At 46.0% G+C, this 20,102-nt stretch overlaps 1 protein-coding gene across 1 annotated transcript in view; it reads left to right on the top strand.

Moving 5' to 3' along the window:
* Positions 1 to 20,102, top strand: part of SPTBN1 (spectrin beta, non-erythrocytic 1) — a 110,742-nt gene that overhangs the window by 48,900 nt on the left and 41,740 nt on the right. Inside the window, 1 exon segment of the mRNA XM_079298526.1 lies at positions 15,836 to 15,987. Coding sequence (XP_079154652.1) covers positions 15,836 to 15,987 — 152 coding nt within the window.

The following is a 20,102-nucleotide window of genomic DNA, read 5'->3' as shown; positions in this document are numbered from 1 at the left end:
CTCTGTTTCATGGGGATACAAGGCTGACTGTGGCTGCACAGCACTACCTGCCCCAGGAAAGGCAATGCAAATGCATTTTGGGTGTTTGGGGCAAAGCTCCTCTCTCTGATAAAAGAGCCTTTCGGCAGGGGAGCTCCTTGGCTTGGAATCCTTTGATCTGCAATGACCCAAGGAGGTTTGGCACAAAAAAAAGACACACTTCCATTTTTAAGTGGTCACTGGTAATCAGCTTGATCGTGTGTGAATATATGTGTAGGTTGGACAGTAGGACGATTTTCTTGGTTTTCTGTTCTCAAGCAGGACTTTCCCATAGTTTTTGCGGCAAGAAAACCTTCCCCCAACTCCCTGCATGTTCTCAAGGTTAAGCAGGGAGCTCCTGCTGCGGACAGGGCACTTTGCAGGGGTTGCAGTGCTGTCCTGCACCAGGGCACAGACGCCCTCTGTGACACCAGGATCCTCGGAGTTCCTCCCATGCTGCCCTTGGAGCAGCCAGTCCCAGCAGTCGCCTTCCTGCTTGGGAGATTTCCCTTGGGAGGCTTTGAGTCTGCTGGGAGCAGTGACCTGCATAGCTGCAGGCACTGATTACTGACCTGGGACACCCTACTTTGTCTACCAAATGGGTCACTGGCATTTCTTGTCATGGTAATTTCTGGTAAAGCTGAAATGCAGGGAGGCTGAATTTCATTCTGGATGAAATGTGTCTGGGTTACACAGAGTTTTGGCTTACCCCCCAGGTTCTCAGAAGCATCAAGGTGTGGGGATATGAATGCTTTTATCATGTAGGCATTAAGGCTCCCTGGCCCTGACAGTAGTTTTAAAATGCTGTTAGGTAGTGAATTTTTTTGTGGTGATAATGATGAGAATTCAGCAGTCTGGACAGGTTGTGGAGTTTGGAGATCCTCCTGTCTGTGTGGCAAATTTTGCTGGATTTTCTGGTGTCTGCACCACTCCAAAGAGCACATGTGTGTCACAGCACTCTTCAGTCTTCTGGTCTGGGTGAGCACCTGAGCACAAGCTGCACAGTTGGATGCCCTGTTAGATTTGCAAGGAGTTTTAAAGGGATCCCAAACTGACCTAAACGTGCATTTCTGTGGTAGCCGGGTCCTTATTCCTTCCAGTGCAAATGTAAATAAATGTATCTAAATGTTTCTGCAAATGTATCTAAATCCCGACTCAGTTATTGGGCAAAAATGTACATTTTCATGGACATGGATTTTCGTACTTGTGGAGATAGAGAAGGCAAGTTAAAGGAGCTAAGGTATTTCTGCTCATGTGGTCAGTGTTGATACAGGTCAAAAGTAAACACTTAAATTGGATTTGGCTTTTCACTGAAATAACTGTGAACATTTACAACTCCGAGCCGTTGGCTCAAGTCTTTTGTAGTCTGTTCTCTTCAGTTTTCATTTAGAGTATGTTTGTAACATTTGGTTTTTTAACTGTGTGTGTAAGGAACATAATTTAAAAACAACCAGAAAATCTCTGTGTGCTCTAGCCTAATTTTGTTTTAAAAAGGGCAATTCTGGAGCACTTTTTTATGGCTCTGAAATGAAGTAAACAAAGCTTGTCAGCAGATATTTTCACATGGGACGTGTTTTGAATACCCTGCAGGAGATATGCAGCCAGAGTAAAATGATTTGTGTGGTGCTCAACTGGTGTAAATCTCCACAGCTCATGGATCTGGGAATGCAGCACAGGAATCAGCCCTTGGGTGTTTGTGCATTCCATGTCTCCAAAAGCTCCTGTCACAGACCATCCCAGTGTTTCATGGGCATGTTGTAATCACCTGGGAGTACAGGCTCCCACTCCAAATATTTTTCCTATCCAAAAGCCCTATTCAAATGGATTGTGGGTTTTGCCATTAAGTCGTGTGGAAAGTGGGGCAATAAAACAAGCCTACGGACAGAGATGAAAGTGGTGATAAAACAACAGAACAATGGTTGTCTTCCATTCCTGAGCTCCTTCCCAATTTGGGGTTGTGATTTCCTCTTTTTCCTTCGTTTCTTTCATCTCTCTGTTTTCTGTTGAGTGCACGCTTTGACTGTTAAAGTGGATGAGCTGCTATCTAAACTTAGTAGAAATGGTGAAGAAAATCAAATTATGTGATTCACAAAATCCCCATTCTCTCTTCCCTCTGCTAAACTCCTCTTCTGTGAGATCCCAGCACAGGGTGTGGAGCTTGGTAATTGCACCCCTTCTGCTCAGAGCCTGAATTTCGTGAGTATTTTATTACTAACAGCTCTGAAGGTCTTTTTGTTACTGTTTAAATTGAATTGAGACGTATTAAGTATCAGCTATTAAGTAGCAGGGTATGACAGTGACACCTTTTCCTCGTGTGAAAATGAATTATCATCATTGAATAGATGGGTTTGGGAAAACTCTTACACCAAATATTGGAAATTGGTCTCTGTTGACTTTCAAAGCTGTGGTGAAGGAGGTAGAATGTCATAACGTGGCTGAGAATCTGCTTTGCTCTTTCCACAAGAAATCAAATTTGAAATTCCATTTGGATGTTTATATCTGGGCCTGGCAGGTGATGGCCTTTATCCCAGAGTGAAGTGACACTTCATCAAAGATTAAAGTTGTTTAATAAGCATTAGTAAACAACTCCCCTCCCACTCCAAACCAGTCCTTTGGAAGTGAAGGGTCATTTGTGCAGAGAGTAAGAAGCTGGTGGATTACTCTACATTCCAGCAGCTCTGAAACTCTGGTGGCAGAAGCAAAGGGGACCCCAATCAGCACAGGGGTATTTGTAAGGTTTTCCTGGTTCATCCTTCCCAGCACAGGGGTGCTGTGGGGAGCAGGGCCTCACTCCCAGCTGTGCCTAAACGAGAGCCACGCAGAGGGAGCCTCGTGCAATTAGGGAGAGCACGTGAGCCCAAATTGCTCAGTGCTCCTGAAAATGCAGGGAGCCGAGTCCCGGCGTTTGTGTCCCAGGAGAAAGGCCCGGAGGGAGGGAAGGGCCCCGAGGCACGGGCAGCGCTCACGCTTGTGACTTGTGATGCGCAGCCCGAGGTGGCGGTGGCCGGGAGAGCCCACGCGCACACAAAAGCCCTTGTGCACTTGCTGCTGGAGCGAGGGTATCCCGGGCTGAGAGCCGCCTTTGTTGGGAGAGCACTGCTGTAGCCAAACTAATATTAACCAGGCTTGTAGCCCTGCTCAATGCCCCACTGTTCCCGAGAAAGGAGCTTACAGAGAAAGGCCCTTCAGTGTGCAGGAACAGCACAGCCCGGCAGACACGCAGGCAGCCACTGGGACATGGTCTGGGGGCCACGCTGCTGCCTTTTCAAAGGGCTTGTGAAAGAGCTGGCATTACCCAGTGGCCTTTCCATGGGGTAACTGCAAGTGCTGATCATTCCCTGTTCAGTCAAGTCGGGTTTGTGCATACAAATATAAGCTGGAACTTGGAAGGATCAGCCCAGCTACATGTAGTGGCAAAGGGTCATTTTGCTCTTTGGTGGGAATCAGCACAATCCTGCACTGATTTTAGCTAAACTGTTTAGGGAGGAGGTCACAAATATGATTCTTATGTATTATTTATATTAGCAAAGATGAGGAGCATTGTCCCAAATGTACAGAAGGCATATTTGGTGTCCTTGCAGAGACTTCAACCATCTCTGCCTACACTATTGCCAAGATGGCCAGACATGTGCTTCTTAGAATTGCTTTGGTCTTGAGATTAGTGGCTTTGAGTTGTCTTGCCTGTTTTAGCTCTGTCAGGACTGTTTTCATCTTGAGGAGCTGGAGAACTGCTCACCAAAGGGTCAGTGGAAAAAGTGCAGTGGCAAGGTACAAACATGATCTGTGTGACCACAGGACTCTAATCACAAGCAAAGGGTGACCTTATGCCTTCAAAGATTAAACAAAACAACATGTGGTTACAAAGAGATTTAAGAGTTTATCTGAACAGAATAAACGCTGGCTGCCTAGATTTTTCTTGGAATGAAACCCCTGTGGTTTAATAAAGATTCCTACATTTCACTTAATGGCTTGGCAAACTGCAGAAAATCAGCCAATATGCAGCACCCACTTCTCAGATAGTCTAAACCAATGCAGCCCCATTAAAAGGAACTGCACAAACAACACAGAGCCGAGGGATTCTGTCTCTCAAATCCACTCCTATTCCTACATTTTTCTCAAATAACAACTCCCCAGTGCTAATACCATGTATTGGGGTCTGCTTTCTCCCTTCAAAAAGCCTCCAAAGTCCAGTTCTTACTGCTCATTTTGTCCAGGAAGTGTTTCCAGTTTTTGACAATATGATCTGATTATGGTTTGGTTCCAGGAAAAGGGAGAAGTGAAAACCTGACCATCCCATCTGTAGTCAACGAACTACGGTTTGCTTTGGGTAATAATTAATTCTACATCTAGTTTAGTATCTTTCCACAGTTATTTGGAGGGAAGCTAGACCTTGGTAGTGCAACGGCTGCTTTTTCCAGGGTGTGTTCCTCTGTCAGCTCAGATTGCCTGGCAATATAATGGGAGAGACTGCTGTGAAATCAGGGATGTGACTGTACTGTGATTGCAGGCTGACATGAGTAAGAGCCATTACGGAATGGCACTTAAGCAGGCTCTGAATAAATAGGGGAGGTGTCTGGAAACATCAAATATTGGTGGTGTTCTGAACTTCTGACCTTCCTGTTGTTCTTGTCACGGGCAGTTCAATAATTTGGGTTGTCTTTACCTCTGAGTGCTGCATGTCTCATGCTCTCCCTCCCCGTGTCTTTGTTCACCCTGTGGGCTGCGAGGTGAGTTTATCCTCGGCCTCCCCTGGGATCAGGAACAGAGTGTGCCACTTGTAGCTCAAGGAAGTCTCTTCAGAAAACTGGCAGTGCCTGCAGACTGTTTCCCAGCTGTTCTCTGGGTGACGTGCTGGCCTCTGTCACTTGTGCAGGTGCACTGTCAGATTAAGTACTGGCTGCATCTGGAGCTGCTTGCCCTTAGCTGTGGTCCAAGTCCTTATGAGAGCAACTCCCAGGGTGAGACGTGGAAGTTATGGAACATTTTTTCCATAAATCTGCTGCTGATATATTACCAAATGCTTCTCTCTCTGCCTCTCCTCAATATAAATATGTCTGATAGGGTATATAATAAAATTCTCATGATATAAACCTTATTTACTGGAGCCTTTGCTCTTAACAGTTGACTTGCAGTGGTGTTTGCCAGCACACTGATGCTAATGATGCTCTGTGCCACTTGAAAGATGCTGCTGTGTCCTCAGCGCCTGGCGCCAGCCGTGTTCCAGCTCATTCCTCACTGCACATGCTTTTTTCCTAAATAAAAGCAGTCACAAGTTGTCCCAGAGAGCAGACAGCCCTTAAGGACACTGATATGTAAAAGCTGTAACCATTGCAGCACGTCCTGGCAGTGCCATCCCTGCAGGGAGGGGTCGGGGCTCTGCCCTGGCGCCAGCAGAGCTGCTCCCCAGGCTGGCTATGGCAGGGCTGGGACAGGCATGGAATGAAGCAGCAGCTCCAAGGGGACTTCCCCCTCTTTTCCCCAAATGACTGAAATGGCTGGGCAGGGTGCTGTGATCTCTGCAGTGCCCATTTCAGGGTGCTGGGTTTGTGGCTGTCCTTTCCCTGTCCTCCAGCCTCATGAGTGTGGCCCATCTCATCCAGTTCCTGGCAGCTTTCAGGTGTACCTGTGTGAGCCACCTAATGCCAGAACACCTTTTGTTTTCTGTGCTGCACAAGTCAGCTCTCCCTTCTGGTTTAGCTCCTTTTGCCAAGTTTAGAAACATTTCCCTGGCATCAGCTTCAGGTCACTGTGGCCTTCACATTCAAGACTGTATTCATGGCACTTTTCCTTTTGCATAAACATCTGGTGTATCTGAGTTAGGCTGAAATGTGTGAAATGGGTCTAAGTTTGGAGACTTGAAAACCAGTGAGTTGTGACTGAGGCTTCAGGAGGATACAAACGAGTGTGAGGTGCATTCTCATAGCTGTGCACCCCTATATCCATGTGAATTGGAGATGTGTAAGATGGAGCAAGCACAAGTAGTCTGTGCAAATGTGCAATAGCTCTGTGCTTAGCCAACACCTGAACCAGGTTCTAGTGACATTGCTGTTACACTGACAGACTACTGGGAGCATTAATCAGACACTGAATTTTCAGAAGCTGCTTTTTGTTTATTAATTGCCACTACCTCATTGTCTGTTTGGGGCTTTATTCTGGTTTTGGGGTTTTTAAAGAAAGCACCACATCACTGATTCACATTTTGAGGGGGAAAGTCCAGAATATGGACACAACATAGCTAAGGAGGCATCAGTGAAATGCTGTGATCAGGAGTCTTTGAGTGCTTTTATGATTTTCTCATTGTGCTAAAAATGAAAGAAAGTGAAGGTAAATTCTTGGGAGCTCTCCTGGATCCCTTCCACAGGAGCCACACCTCTGTCCCCATGTAAGGGCTTCCAATTGTTGCAGTCAAGGCCTTGCACAATCAGTACAACTCACAAGTCCACTTTTCAGACTAGAAAAACAAGAAACAAGTGATGTTTCTGGATGAAGATACACATTTAAGGTATTCAAAGTATAACTTTACTCTAATTTCTTCAAATTTGCATCACCTTTTACATCTCAGAGAGACTTTCAAGGGTTTCAAGCAAAGGGGTTTTTGAAAGTTATTACCTGGGCAGGAAATACTGTGCTGGAAGGGGATCTCTTTTCTTTTCCCCACTCTTGCATAATTCCAAAGGCTAAAATGATTTTGCTTAAACATACCACAGTGTCCCACAAAAGCAGGTAATAAATGACCTTTGGATTAAAATCAAACAGGCAAGTAAGGAAATTTTGAGGTGAAATGAGGAATGCATGTGCAACTTGTTTGTGCCTCAGAAGTCCCAATAAAGTAGGTGTGGCATGAAAAGGAAGATTTCTTCTTATTGTTATTTTTTAAATTACCACATGGATTTCTTAAATAACACCTTTACCATGCAGAGTGACTAGTTGGAATGTGTGTTCAAGCTGAGATCATGGTTCAGTTTTCTGGAGCTTTTCTTAAGCAAGCAGACAGGTGAAGGTGTCAGTTCTGCCAATCTCAAAAGACACCAACTCCAGGACTGTCTTGGGAGCTCTGCATGATGGGTTTGCAGATTAGAGCCAGAGAAGATTAGGGATTTTTTCTCTAATGCTTCTTATTAGCAGTTTGTCTCAGATCTCATTAAAATTAATGCATTTTCAAAACTCCCTTTTTAGAAATAATGGCATTTTATAAATATCAAGGTTCATTCAGTTATACAAGTGATTTTTATTGTAACCCTACAGTATTTTGGTTGCTGTTACTCATTCAGTTTCCACCTTTGGGATTTAGTTTGCTGAGCTATGGTCTGGTTTACCTGTGGTGCTGCTGCTTTTATTCAGCATCCTGTCAGCACAGTTTACTGCATCTGACTCTACAATATGGCACTCAATTAACAATAGTAAATTATTGTGTGGCCATGGAAACTGCAGGAACTAAACACATTGTTCAGCAAGGCTCTGAATTCAGCTCTTATTAATCCCTGATCAACGCAGTGGTTGTTTAAATATATGTTCTTCCATTTAAAATATTTCTGTGATAATGAAAATTATAATTTAGCAGCAATTAATTATAATGATAACATCTCTTAGCACAGAGATTTAATATTTTGAAAGGATTAAATGCAGTCATTGTAGATTTTTTTATTTTCTACTCATGCTTCTCTGTCATTAAGGTGAAATTAGATTTAAACATGAAACCAACAAAGGTTTGGCTTTCTTTCATCTATTCTCCATTCTGATTGCAGTGAGTTTTTATAGAAGCATGGTCAAAACATACTACAGCTTGACTTTGATCTCCATATAATGTCTCAACTTGTGCCTCAGATGCAAGAAGAGGTTCCACAGCCCTCTGAAATCCCTCAGTGAGATTCCATAGGAATACTGGCAGTACAGTCTTCTGGGCTATTCTTCTTTAAGCTTGCTGGAATTCATAGAGTCACAGAATACTTCAGGCTGGAAGAGGAGTTTATTTGGTCCAGCACACCTGCTCAAGGCAGGGGCAACTCCCACAGTAGATCAGGTTTCTTAGAGATTTGTCCTCCTGAGTTCTGCATCTCCCTAAGGATGGAGTTCCACAGCCTGTGGGGAGGCAGTCTCCCAACACTGATAATAAAACCCCCCAGTTCCTTCTTCCTACCCTTGCTTTCCTTCCCACAGACAAGAGGGAATCCACTGTAACAACTCTCATTCTGCTGGGTTTGCTGAACATGGGAAGAAATAAGATGGATCTGATGTAGGGAAGTACCTGGCATGTTCCCTGCCCATGCCAAGCCTTACTCTCTTCCCCACTCAACACTGCCAATCAAAGAGTGGTCTGGACAAGGATGGAAAAATGGTTTTTTCCCTCTCAGAAATCCCCTGGCCCTTCCCTGCATTATGTATATAATGTGTTTTAAAGGAAACTGCCAAGACTCCCCAAGATTGTGTGTACTTGAATCAGTGTAGTGAGCTCAGGTTTTCATGTTCTTTGGTGGGAGTTTCAGAGTCAGTGTCCTGGGACAGGCAGATGCTTTCTCCATGCTCCTTTTGATGGAGCAATTTGATTCTTATGCAAAAGGAAAAAGTAGCAACAAGCACTAACATCAAATCAGCCATGAGGGGTTTGTGTCCTTTTGTGTAAAATGCCAGCAGCACTGAGACATTTTCCATGCTGCTTTTTAAAGGAGGCACATCTGAACACTGCACATCATGAGGCCAGAAAGTTACTCCTTTATTCATCTGTACTTCTGCTATTTTGCTGTAGATACGGTTTTGTAACATCTTTCTTCAGAAAGGAGGAAGAGAGGAGACCTCTGGTTAGAGGTTAGAGAGATGGAGCACCTCTCCTTTGGGAAAGGCTAAGAGAATTTGGATTGTTCAGCCTGAGGAAAAGAAGCTTCAGGGTGAGCTGACTGTGGCCTGCCAGTGCCTGAAGAAGGTACAAGAAGGATGTTCATCACAGCCATCACCAATGCAGGGAGAGCTGGGCACCTGCTCCTCTAAATCTGCCTAAATATGTCATCTTCATCTTCTGAATTGAAATGAAAACTATCAATCCAAAGCTGGGCTCTTCCACCAGTTTAGTCTGTTAAACCCAGAAAACTTCTACATTTATTTGCTGTGGGAGGCTTTACAGTAACTTTTTGCAGCCATTCCTGTTCATGAATCTGCATCTGCTTGTGGAAGTTTTATTTTTGTGTTGCTGACACCAAAATGCCACAAACCCTGTGTAAAAATAAAGACAATGAAAGGACCTGCCCTTCCACGCCCCGTAATGCTTGGCTGGCTCCCGACATTGTTCTGTGCCCCGTGTCATTGTGAGAGGGAGGTTTAGTGCCATCAAAGAGACAAAGCAGCAGAATTGTTTGTTCCACATGCTGCATTATGTAGCTTTCCCTTTTTGCTTTTCTAGAGCATTTGCAGCAGTGAAAGTGGTCACATGCTGCAACGTTTATTAGGGAAGGGTAGATATTTAATAGGATTTAGCAGCTGGCTGGTGCCTCCTAGTAAAAGCAAAAGGATTGCTGAACACACCCCTGATTTCTCCACAATTGTCTCAACGTAGCAGAATCGGGAAAGAAGCGAAGATTTTGCTCCTAATGAAATCACCAGCTAAACACGACACGAGCAAATTCCCCTCGTTGCTTTGTCATCTTTAACATTTGCATTCAAGTTCTTGTTTAAGTCATGCTGGAGCACGTAAAGGCTTTGGTGTGATCTCACCAGTTTGGACTGGAAATCACTCCAGAGATTTCTTTGTGCCATAAAATAACCATTAACAAATGCATCCTATTTGCATGAGAATGGTCAGCTGCTCCACTCCCATTCCTCCATGGTAAACTGTCAGCAAGATTTAAAGTGAAGGAGATGTTTTCCTAAGCACTGGACCCATGTGTATCATGTTCTCTGTATGTCATGTGCAAATTTGACTTCCTGCAGGTTTTGGTCTAGTTTTTCCCCTTGTCCTTGCATGTGTGTGCTATGGACTTGTGTTTTCTACACTAAGCTCTGTTTCTTCCATATTACAATCTCATTTTCAGTCCTAAATTGTTATCTGCAGCTGGAGAAAAGCAGCATCCACTGCTCAGTTTATTTCTATAAGAGAAACCTGAATGTTAATATAAAATTTCCTTTTCTCTACTGATAGCTAACAGTGATCTTTCCTCCTTCCTTCATTTTCTTCCCTGCAAAACAATTGCAATATACTTCCATCTAGACTCTGTGCCTGGCTGTGCATGCTTATGCATTGTTCTCTGGGCTTCCTGATGCCCAAGGACTAATAGAGCATGTGTGGGACCATGTGGAAAGGCCATCATTTCAGGAGGCAGATGTTTCTCTCCTCAGCTGGTCCTCAGTGGATACACCGAGGTGCATTTCCCCTCTGGGCTATATTTAGTGGTGCATCAGTTCAGTGCTTTGCACAGCTACACACCCCACAAACCTCAGTCCCACAGGGATCTCAGCCCTGGGTGGGTCCTGCTGGGCTGTGAGGAGCACACAAACTGGGTTTGTGCCTGAGGCACAGCCCAGGGCTGCTGGCAGCCCCCTGCCCTGAATTGGCCAGGGACAAGGAGCAGGAGCCAGCAGCAGTGTTTGTCAAGGTGCTGCTGGAGTGGTGACCAGAGGAGCTGTGTCAGACTCTGTGAGTGAGGGCTCTGTGTGCCTCAGGGCCAGCTTGTTCCATTCAAGCCTGCCTGCAGTTCCAGGGGCTGGAGCCGTGTTAGAGTTATTTCATGTTCTCTACCGCTCTTCTCTTACCCCAACCAACAGAGAAGGTTATCACAGCACATCTGTTCCTGTTATTTGCTGATAAAATCTTATTTGAACACCACATTCTGGTCTCAGTAGCTGCTCTGCCCTTCCCTTACTCATCTTTCTCAACTGAAAAACCTCTAAGCACAGCTGGAATTTGTGAAGCTGTGAACATTGCTGGCTATTTCACTCCACATCCTTGCATCTGTGAGAAAGCCTGGGGTGATATCCTGCACCCTGAACACCAACAGCAATGGGAATGCAGTCCTGTGAAAGAAGCTCTGTTTTCTCTGTGCTCTGTTAAATGGGGACATGATCTGGAAATTCTGGGAAGCTGTGGATGCTGGATATCAGCAGAAGTGGTGTGCTTAGAGCAGCATTCAGCTGATCAGTGGATGCAGCAGTGTTTCATGTAGGGCACACACTGGGTGCTACAGTGAAAAAATGTAATCATTTTAAGCTGGAGAAATTACTTCCAGCATGGAACTATAAGATGGAAACCTGCAGGAGATGGAGCTTTTGGAGTTAGGGATTAAAAGTCATCTGTAATTTGTCTTGCTTGAGGTATTTCAGGGACCCATGGACAGTGCCAGTGACAAAAGCAGCTGCCCTTGGGCTGGGCTGGGAGGCTGAGAGCCCAGCAGCAGTTCCAGACTGCTCCTTTCAGCTCTCCTTTTTGTGCTCCAGTGCCACAGCCTGGGCTCTTTGAGAGCACCCCCTTTGCTGTGCAGAGGCCTTTGCCCCTGACCAGGGGCTGCTGAGAGCTGTCCACATACCCAAAGTCATTTTACCTGCTCAGGTAAATGGCCAAGCAGATTTACCAGTCCATTTGAAAGGGATTCAAGGTGAGTTTGTTGAAATGTGGTTTGAGCAGTACAGAAGTGATCTGGAAGCTGTTTCTAGCAGGCAGGTGGCTGCACAGGTAACCTTTGCCATGCTGTGGTCAGTGCTGCTGCACACAGGGGCCCTGGGGCCCTGCTGGCATGTGGGAGCACACAGGGTCACGTTGGTCCCAGCCAGCTCCTGTAGCCCTGCCTTTCCCAGGGCAGTCATTAAAACAGATTCTCCATTATCCTGCACAGCCCTATTGAGCTCACCCAGCGGAGCTGAGCGTGGGACAAGGGCTTGGTGTGTGACCCCCCTCCCACTGTCCCACGCTGGGTTCTCCTAACTGAGCTCTGGCCTTTCAGAAAGTGGGACTGCATTTTGGTCAGAATTGTTCTCATCAAATTAGTGGAGGAAGAATGGTCTCCCCTCAAGCGAGGAAGGGGTTAGATGGCTGTTTGTGATCCTGTCCAGCTCCGTTTATGTTGTCAGTGTACCAGCTCTGGTTTATTTACTAAACTCCTAAACAAAGTCAGTGCTTGACGCATCACAATCCCAGTGCTGGGGTTTGCAAGCTCTGTCTGGTGCAGGCATTGTCCTGGGGCCTTCCGCAGAAAGGGAATTTCCTTCCCACTGTTGCTCCAAGATAAGTTGGATTCTCTATTATCGATACTGCTCTGAGAGCGGCTTCCGTTTTCCTGCTCTGCATGTTTTGCATCTTGCTCATTTCTCTTTACCCTTGGGAAACAAATGTTTTCACAAGCTGTAGGACACTTGGAGCTCCACCCATATCCTCTCGTTTTAATTAATCTTCAAAATCCATAATTCTGTTGTTGAAAATATGAAGGACGTTTGTCAAAACCATCACATGAGGTTTGTAAATAGCACTTGGGGCCTGTGGCTGATGTTAAATCCCTGGAGTCACCACTCATGGATGCACCTGGCCCTTACTGTGCAGGTTTTTGCACATTAAGACAGTCACAGTTGTGTTGTTTGCTTAACCAGATTGTCAGGGCTCTGAGCACCACATTTCTGTACATATCCCTCTTTATCTGAAACATTCAACCAAAATTCTTTGGTTTTAACTCTGCGTGTGTTTTAAACTGAAATCCCAGAGCAGAAAAAATATTTTATCAGTTAGAAAGGGTTGATAAAAGCATTGCAAAAACCTGCTGTCATTGTGAAACACCATGTAGAAATAATCAGGAGAGGTTTTAACATGACCAACCCCAGTCACACCACTTTCCAAACGGGCTTGGTTTGCTTTCCCACGTTGTGGGGAGTGCAAGAGGAGTGAAGTGATGCAGGGTAGGAAGGGCTGTGCCTTCTCCCTCCAGGGGCTTCTCTGGCTGAGAGTGTCAGTGGGGAATTAGAGCTGTGCTCTGCCTGTGCCAAGTGCAGATAAAGCCTGGCCTTCCTGGGTGACTGCCCCATTAGCAGCCTGAAAGAGCTCCTGTGTCTCTCCAGTCTGACATAAGTTGCTGGTTGTCCCCAAAAGTTGGCAGTGTCCTGTGGGACCTGGCCCTTGTGTGCTGCCACAGGGTTTTCCCATGGGGCTGCACCCAGACAATTTGGGATCTCCCTGCTTTGGGCCCTGCTTGCTGTAAATCAGAGCAGAGATGGAAAGAAAGTGAAAAGCCATGAATAGCTCCAGTACTGAAGTTAGTGGAGCTGATGTGAAAAGCTGAGCTGTGGTCCCAGCAGACTTTGTCCCTGTTTTGAAGGCGTGGGGCCAGCAGGGAGGAGCCGGTTGCACAGAGGATGGGTGGGACCAGGTGAGAGCAGCCCGAGCTGGGGCGGGGGCGGAGGTGAGAGCCGAGAAACCAGCGGGGCCCTGCAGCCTGTAAACAGGAAATCGAGGCCACCAGAGCAAGGCTGGGGAAATGGGAAAGCAGAAGGGGAGAGGCAGCGCTGCCTTTGAACTCTAGAGCAGAGAAAACACTCCCAACCATCAGCTCCCTCAGCACAGAGCATCTCAGCCAGGCTGGACTCAGCTCACAGTGCTTGAGGATGCTGAGGCAGCACTCGAGATGTCAGTCAGACTTTCTCAGGGCTTTTTCCCCAAGTCCCCACTGCCTGAAAAATGCACTTTGTCCTCCTTTGGGTCACTGTCCCCAGGAGGGACCAGTCTTCCCTGCCCTGGAAGGGCTGCCTGCTCTGCTGGCTTCCTTGCCTTGCTTCCAACACCAGAAGATCCCAAGCTGGTGGCATTAACACCATGGCTCCAAAGGTTTCACAACATGACTTGATGTGCCACTGCATTTCCCACATCATGGCTTCCTTCTTCAAAATTAGACCCTGATTCTTCATCTTCCTTTTACTAAACTTACATGGACGTTCTTTCCCACTCCTTTACTTCACTGTCACCCCAAACTGGAGGATTATTGATAACCATATTTTTGAGGTAATATTTTTATGGTTGCCTTTGAGATGGTATTTGACAGCTCTTTTTGTTTTACATATATTTTGCATATCCAATACTATTTTCAGGGTCCTGAGACTACAGTGATTAAATAAACAAAGTTGCTGAACTGTTTTAGGGCTTGTACAAGCTGGTGAAAAGAGACATGATTTCTGTTGAAATTTTCTTTTAAAAGCACCAACTAATGCAAGGTTTCTCTTCTGTGACTCTATTCCAAAAAATACTTGAACTAAAGGCATGGATGACTAGACAAGCAGATATGCAGATACAGCATTCCCAGGCACTTGCTATAAATGGTTCATAAAAATATATATTTAAAGCTAGTAGACACTAGCTGCAGTTCCTGCTGATTTCCTGTTCTCTTCCTCTATTACAGGGATCCTCTGCTCCATATGGAGTGAGGACAAACACAAAAATGCAAACTGTCAGTTCACCCAAAACACATTGTTTTGTCACTAATCCCAGCTTTGACATTTTTCCAAGCCACACTTGTAATTTCACACCTTACAGGTAGGTAAAAGCTGTCAAAAATGGGGCAGTTTCAGGGCAGCAGATTTGGTCATGTCCAACCACATGGGTAGGAAGGACAAGTTCAGAAATAAGTGGGGGGAACTGAAATCTTAGGGTGGGGTCTGTGCAGTTGTGCAAACCACCACTCAGTGCAGGTCTGCCCTCCCTCCCACTCACCACTGTTCTCTTATTTGATTCTCTTCTGTCTTTTCTTATTTTACTTGGTCCTCACCTTTCTATCCTCTTCACTCTCAGCATCTCTGTCATCCCACATCACCACAATCAGATTTTTGCTGCTGTCCCTGAGGTTCTGGAGGCAGTGACTGGTTATGAATGTGTTGGGACTGTGCCCCCACCAGGCTGCAGTGCCAGGAAGGGAGCACAAGGACAGCATCCACCAAACCCCTGGCCAGTCAGATCTGGAATGTTCTCCATGTTTCAAGCAACATTCTTGGAGCTTTCAGAGCTGGGGACGCTGTAGTTTAGGATTAGCCTGTCTTCATGTCCTGTTCCTGCACATGCCAACAACTTCATAGAGACTGATGGGAGGCTTGGAATCTTGTCTGCCTGGGAAAGCAGAGCACTTCCATTCATCTGTCTGACTGTGGCTTTCAGAGTCCGAGTCAGAGCACCTGTGTTTTGACAAATTTGGTCTGTAGTATTTCCCAACTCAGTGAAAGGACTTTTGGCTAACAAGGAAGGGCTTCATCCAAAGCTCTTGGCACAAGAATGTAACCACAGAGATGTATAATGTTTTCTGTCTGAGAGCTCGGGGCTTGGCAGATAGCTGGGTAGGAGTTTGTGAATTAATGTGGACTGCAGTGAGCCTGTGCAGTAAGAGAGCTCTCACAGCCAATGTTTTCCTCTATAAACAGTTGTGAAAGCCTCTGGGAAGGGAAGGTGGAAAGAATCTATTTTTCTATGGCTTGATATAAATGCTCGTCTACCTCAGGCATGTGGTTATGGAAAATTCATGTTGACATTGTGTAAATACAGTTATAAATGTTGAATCTGCAAATAAATATTGTCGTGAGAAGGGAAAAAAGTCAGTGGGAAGCTTTGGTCTCTGCTCTCTATCATACTTGTCTTAATTCAAAATGACTTGTGTTATTCTGGGGGATCTGTTGTGGATTTGTGTGTGTGTTCCTGAGCAGGTGAACTCAGCAGGTGAAGAATGGTGGGTTTTCAATGAAAAGTCCCAATTGCAATGATTCTCCCAAAAAGACAAGCCATACCTTTGATTTAACCTTAAATGTTTGGGCATCCCATTTTCACACAGAAACACGAGCTGGGATTTATTCTGAGTAATGCTTTGTGGTTTCCCCCCAGATGAACGTGAGGCAGTTCAGAAGAAAACCTTCACAAAGTGGGTGAATTCCCACCTGGCTCGTGTGTCCTGCCGGATCACAGACCTGTACACTGACCTTCGAGATGGGAGGATGCTCATCAAACTCCTGGAAGTGCTTTCAGGAGAGAGACTTGTAAGTGCTTATCAATATCCATTGGGGGGTTGGGTGAGGTTTAAGATGGTTTTGTGAATCCTTGACTCCACTGCAGTATAGGAAATCTGAGTGCTGAGGGTTCAGCACTGAAAATGTCTTTTTATATATTAAAGGAAAAAAAAAAAAAAAAAGAGTTCTATTGCTTCAGCTGGATCCAGACACCATTAAAATGCCTTCCTAGTGGCTTCAGTGGCAATCAAAGGAAGTCTTCTTCAAAGGTTCCTTGCTGGTAACATGCTGAGTGCTTTCAGCATGTTCCCTGCTCCCAGATCTGCCAGGCACAGAGTACAAAATGTTCCTGATCCCCTTAGATCCCCCGGTGGTGATGAGTTAGATATGCTGGGGACATTGCTGGCCCCTGTGGGCAGTGGCCCAGACTGCTGCAGGTGTGCAGGCCTGGCACATTCCTGCCCCCTTCCCAGAGCTTGCCAGGGCTGTGCAGGACAGCAGCTGCAGAGGGCCACACCACCCTGGGAGCAGCTGGAGGTGTGGAGCTCATTACACCCATGCTGAGGAATGTCCCTGAGTGTACTTGGTTTTTCTCAGATAGATAAGGCTTGGGCTTGCTTTGGTCAGGGGAATATCTAAATCAGTTTAAAGAAATGGGTCAAATTGTTTCTTTGGGTGTGCTGAGGCACCCCCTTGGTGCCAGCACAAGGAGTGGTGAGTAAGAAAGTCCTTGTAGTGAAAAATGCTGCTGCACAAGAGGAAAACTGGGTGCCAGGAAATGGCTGGGTATCAGCTTCTCCCTCAGTTCCTTAAATGATGGCGATGCTCTTAACTGCCTAATTTAGAGCAATCTTTTCAAAGAAATACCAGCCTTCAGCTAAGACCCAAGGCTGCAGGGGCTGGGTAATCACTTGTCATCAAGCTCTCCTATTAGTGGAGCTCAGTGGCTTAAGACTCTGGTTAATGAGTGGGAACATATGGCCCAGTGTAGTGTGTGTGTGTGTGTGTGGGGAGGCAGGAGAGGAGCTGTCAGAGTGCATCTGGAAAGGCAAAGGGGTTGTGAGTGCACAGAAGTGCCTCTGTGTATGGGGTAACAAATCCTGTGCTCATCATCTGCAGGGGTAACAAATCCTGTGCTCATCAGCTGCAATTTGCTCAGAGCCCCTCTCTGTCTCTGCCAGACCTCTCACCTCAGCAATGTGTTGGGTTTGACATGCTCACTGCAGGTAGCAGGTGTTCCTCACACAGGGATGGTTGAGACCAACCTGCCCCATTGTGTGAGGGCTGGGACACCAACTGTGTCACCTCTGGTTAAATCTGCCTGTCTGCCTGCCAAGATTTGACTTTCAGCAGCAAATAGGAAGCTCAGAGCAGTCCCATGACTTTAGTTGCGCCGTTCATTTCCATATTTCAGTCCAGATTTTGGAAAATGCAAACAGGGCTGAGGTAGCTGTGGGGTGGGGAGAGGACAGGAGGCTCTGGGAGCTGCACTTGCATCATTGTTTGCGTCTGGCCTTGGCAGCTGCCTGCACCACCACACATTCTTTTTGTAGCTTCCTTATCTGAGGCTGGAGGACAGCAGGCTCTGTTTGAACAGTGCATTCCACCACACCTTGCTCTGCAAACACGAGTAAACGCAATGCACTAAACCTTGAAACAATTACACACACCAAAAGTATTCCAGGAGGATCTTACACACACCAAAAATATGCCAGGAGGATTGCCATGCAGCATCCACTTGCTGATGTTCTTCAGTTCTTGGAATTTATTTTTAGTCAACATTAGGTAGATCTGACATCTCCATGGTACCCCAGGGAAATGTGAAGGCAGATCTTAAGCAGAAGGCCTAAAATCAATACCAGAGACATCAAATGGTAAGAAAGCAGAAACTAGAATAGATGAATATACCATAAACATGGTGTATTTACTGGTGCAATGGAACAAACAGTTGTTTCCTCTCTAGAAACAGGGATTCACATTCTGGAGCTGGAGCCTGTGGAGCAGAGTCCAGGATTTTGGATGCCAGTCAGGGAAGCAGAGCTGCTCTTTGCCCTCTCACTTTGATTGCACAAACCCTGCATTTTCCAAAACTTACTGGTTGATTTTTGTTGGTGAGAAACCATAGTCCTTGGAGTTGTGTTGGAGAAACTCAGAATGAGAGCAACCAATATCAGCAATACCTACACCTTCCTGACCTTGCTCAGTTTGATTCCTAATCCTAGAGTTTAGTCCAGACCTTACAGAATAATGTCCTCTGCACAGCAGTGTTGGGAAGGAAACTGATAGCATGCAATGCTCTCACTGAGCACAGTGGGAAAGAACCCAGCCAGCATGAAAGGACACTTGTTATTTGGTTTGCACACACTGTTAACCAGCTTCTCCCAAACAGAAAAATAAAACTGGGAATTGTTTTCAGCCTGATTAAGAATTTAGCTCAGTTTCTTCCATAACCAAATTAAGGATTAGTAAATTCCTTGCAATTCCTGGATGCTCAAAGGTCAAACCACTTAAGCACGTTCTCTGTAGTGAATCCTGTCACATTTTCACTTGGAAGAAGAAGGGTTTGATGTAGAACCAGTTTTCTTGCAATGTGCCTGTTTGGTTCTTGCTTTCCCTCACTCAGTGTCTGGATCTGTGTGAGCCCAATAAATGTGCAAGATGTGTCTCACTATGCCTCATCCTGAGGCTATGCAGGGGAGTGTGGCAAGCACAGCCACACCTTGCACAAACCAGACTCAGGCGCCTCTTCCTCTACATAAAATATTTCTGGTGAATGGTTCTGGCTCTGTAACCATGGCACTGGCACTTCTGAGGGCACAAAAGGAGCTTTTTCAATCCTCCTCTGCTCAGCAGTGTGAGGCACAGGTACAGCTTCAGGCAGTGGGAAGGGCAGAGGAGACAGGCCAGGCTGTGCCCCTGCTCTGAGAAATGGCCACAGTCACAGTCATTCCTGAGCCTTGGGAACATCCCTGTGCAGGTGAGGAACCTGGGAAGCTGCTCCAGGCTGCAGGTGTGGCCATGGCTGGGATGAGTGCAGCCAGGCCTCCACCTTCCTCCTGCCCAGAACTGCCTCCCACCTGGGCTGTGCTTTGCAAGGCTCAGTCAGGCCTTAGCTCCAACTTTTCTCCTGGTGATTGATGGTGCCAGCTAAAGGCTGGGTCCCAGATTGTCCCTGCTGGGTGAGGAATCTCTGGTGGGCTTCAGCAACTGTGCAGCTCCCTCCTGCTCCTGCTCCTGCTCCAGCTGTGGCTCTTTGCAGTGGCAGCATTTGGGATGTATGGGGTGTGCACAGGCTGTACATGCAATCTGGGCCTCTTTGGAGAGTCTTTTATACTCCAGAGCAATGTGAGTCTCTTGGAAATTCTCCCCCTTGCTGGGAGCTGTGGGTTGACCCCACATCATTCCCCAGCCTCAGCAGAACTGACCCAGGCTGACTGAGGCTGAAGCTGATGGCTCAGGGCTTGTGTGTCCCAAAGGGCATCTTCCTGCACAGCTTCCCTCTGCACCATCCAGGGACTGTGCCATGGCCCTGGCAGAAACTCTTCTCCTTGGATACAGGCTGGGGCAAGAATATTGCCTGAGCTGTTTCCATGGCCACTTAATTACATTCACTGCAGAAAACAAGGAAATTGTGGCAATTAGTTGTTTGGCTTAGTACCTTTGGTGACATCCCAGTGAACACTGGACTGGCTATGCAGCTGTAATCCTTATCTGCAGAACAAGGTTCCTTCAATTTTATGCAGTTTTCCAGCAGAATTCTGCATGCTGGTGACATTCATTTGCATTTTTGCAGTTACACTGGGCCTTCATAAAATTGTGTTATGTTGGTATAGCTGATTTTTTAATTAGGTTTTTTCCTATGAAGAAAAATTTGTAATAAATCTCTGTTATTTTCTTACTCTTCATCCAATTTACTGACCAAAGAAAAGTAATGCCACTTCCTTCTGAAGGAGATTTATTGTCTAGCTCACAATTAAAATCTGAGCTTGTGAGTGAATATCCTAGAGAGAAAACATGAGGGAAGTAAGCAGGAAAAATCCTTTGAAAAGTGAATTAATTTGGGGCCATGTGTCCAGCTCAAGTCCAGGATATTTTCCACCATGGGTTTGGCACCTGCTTCCATTGTCCTGGTGAAAATGGGCTGG

Source organism: Erithacus rubecula (genome assembly GCF_903797595.1).
Source record: "Erithacus rubecula genome assembly, chromosome: 2".
NCBI lineage: Eukaryota > Metazoa > Chordata > Aves > Passeriformes > Muscicapidae > Erithacus > Erithacus rubecula.
Note: the sequence above shows the minus strand (reverse complement) of the source record. Positions and strands in the feature narration are given on the sequence as shown.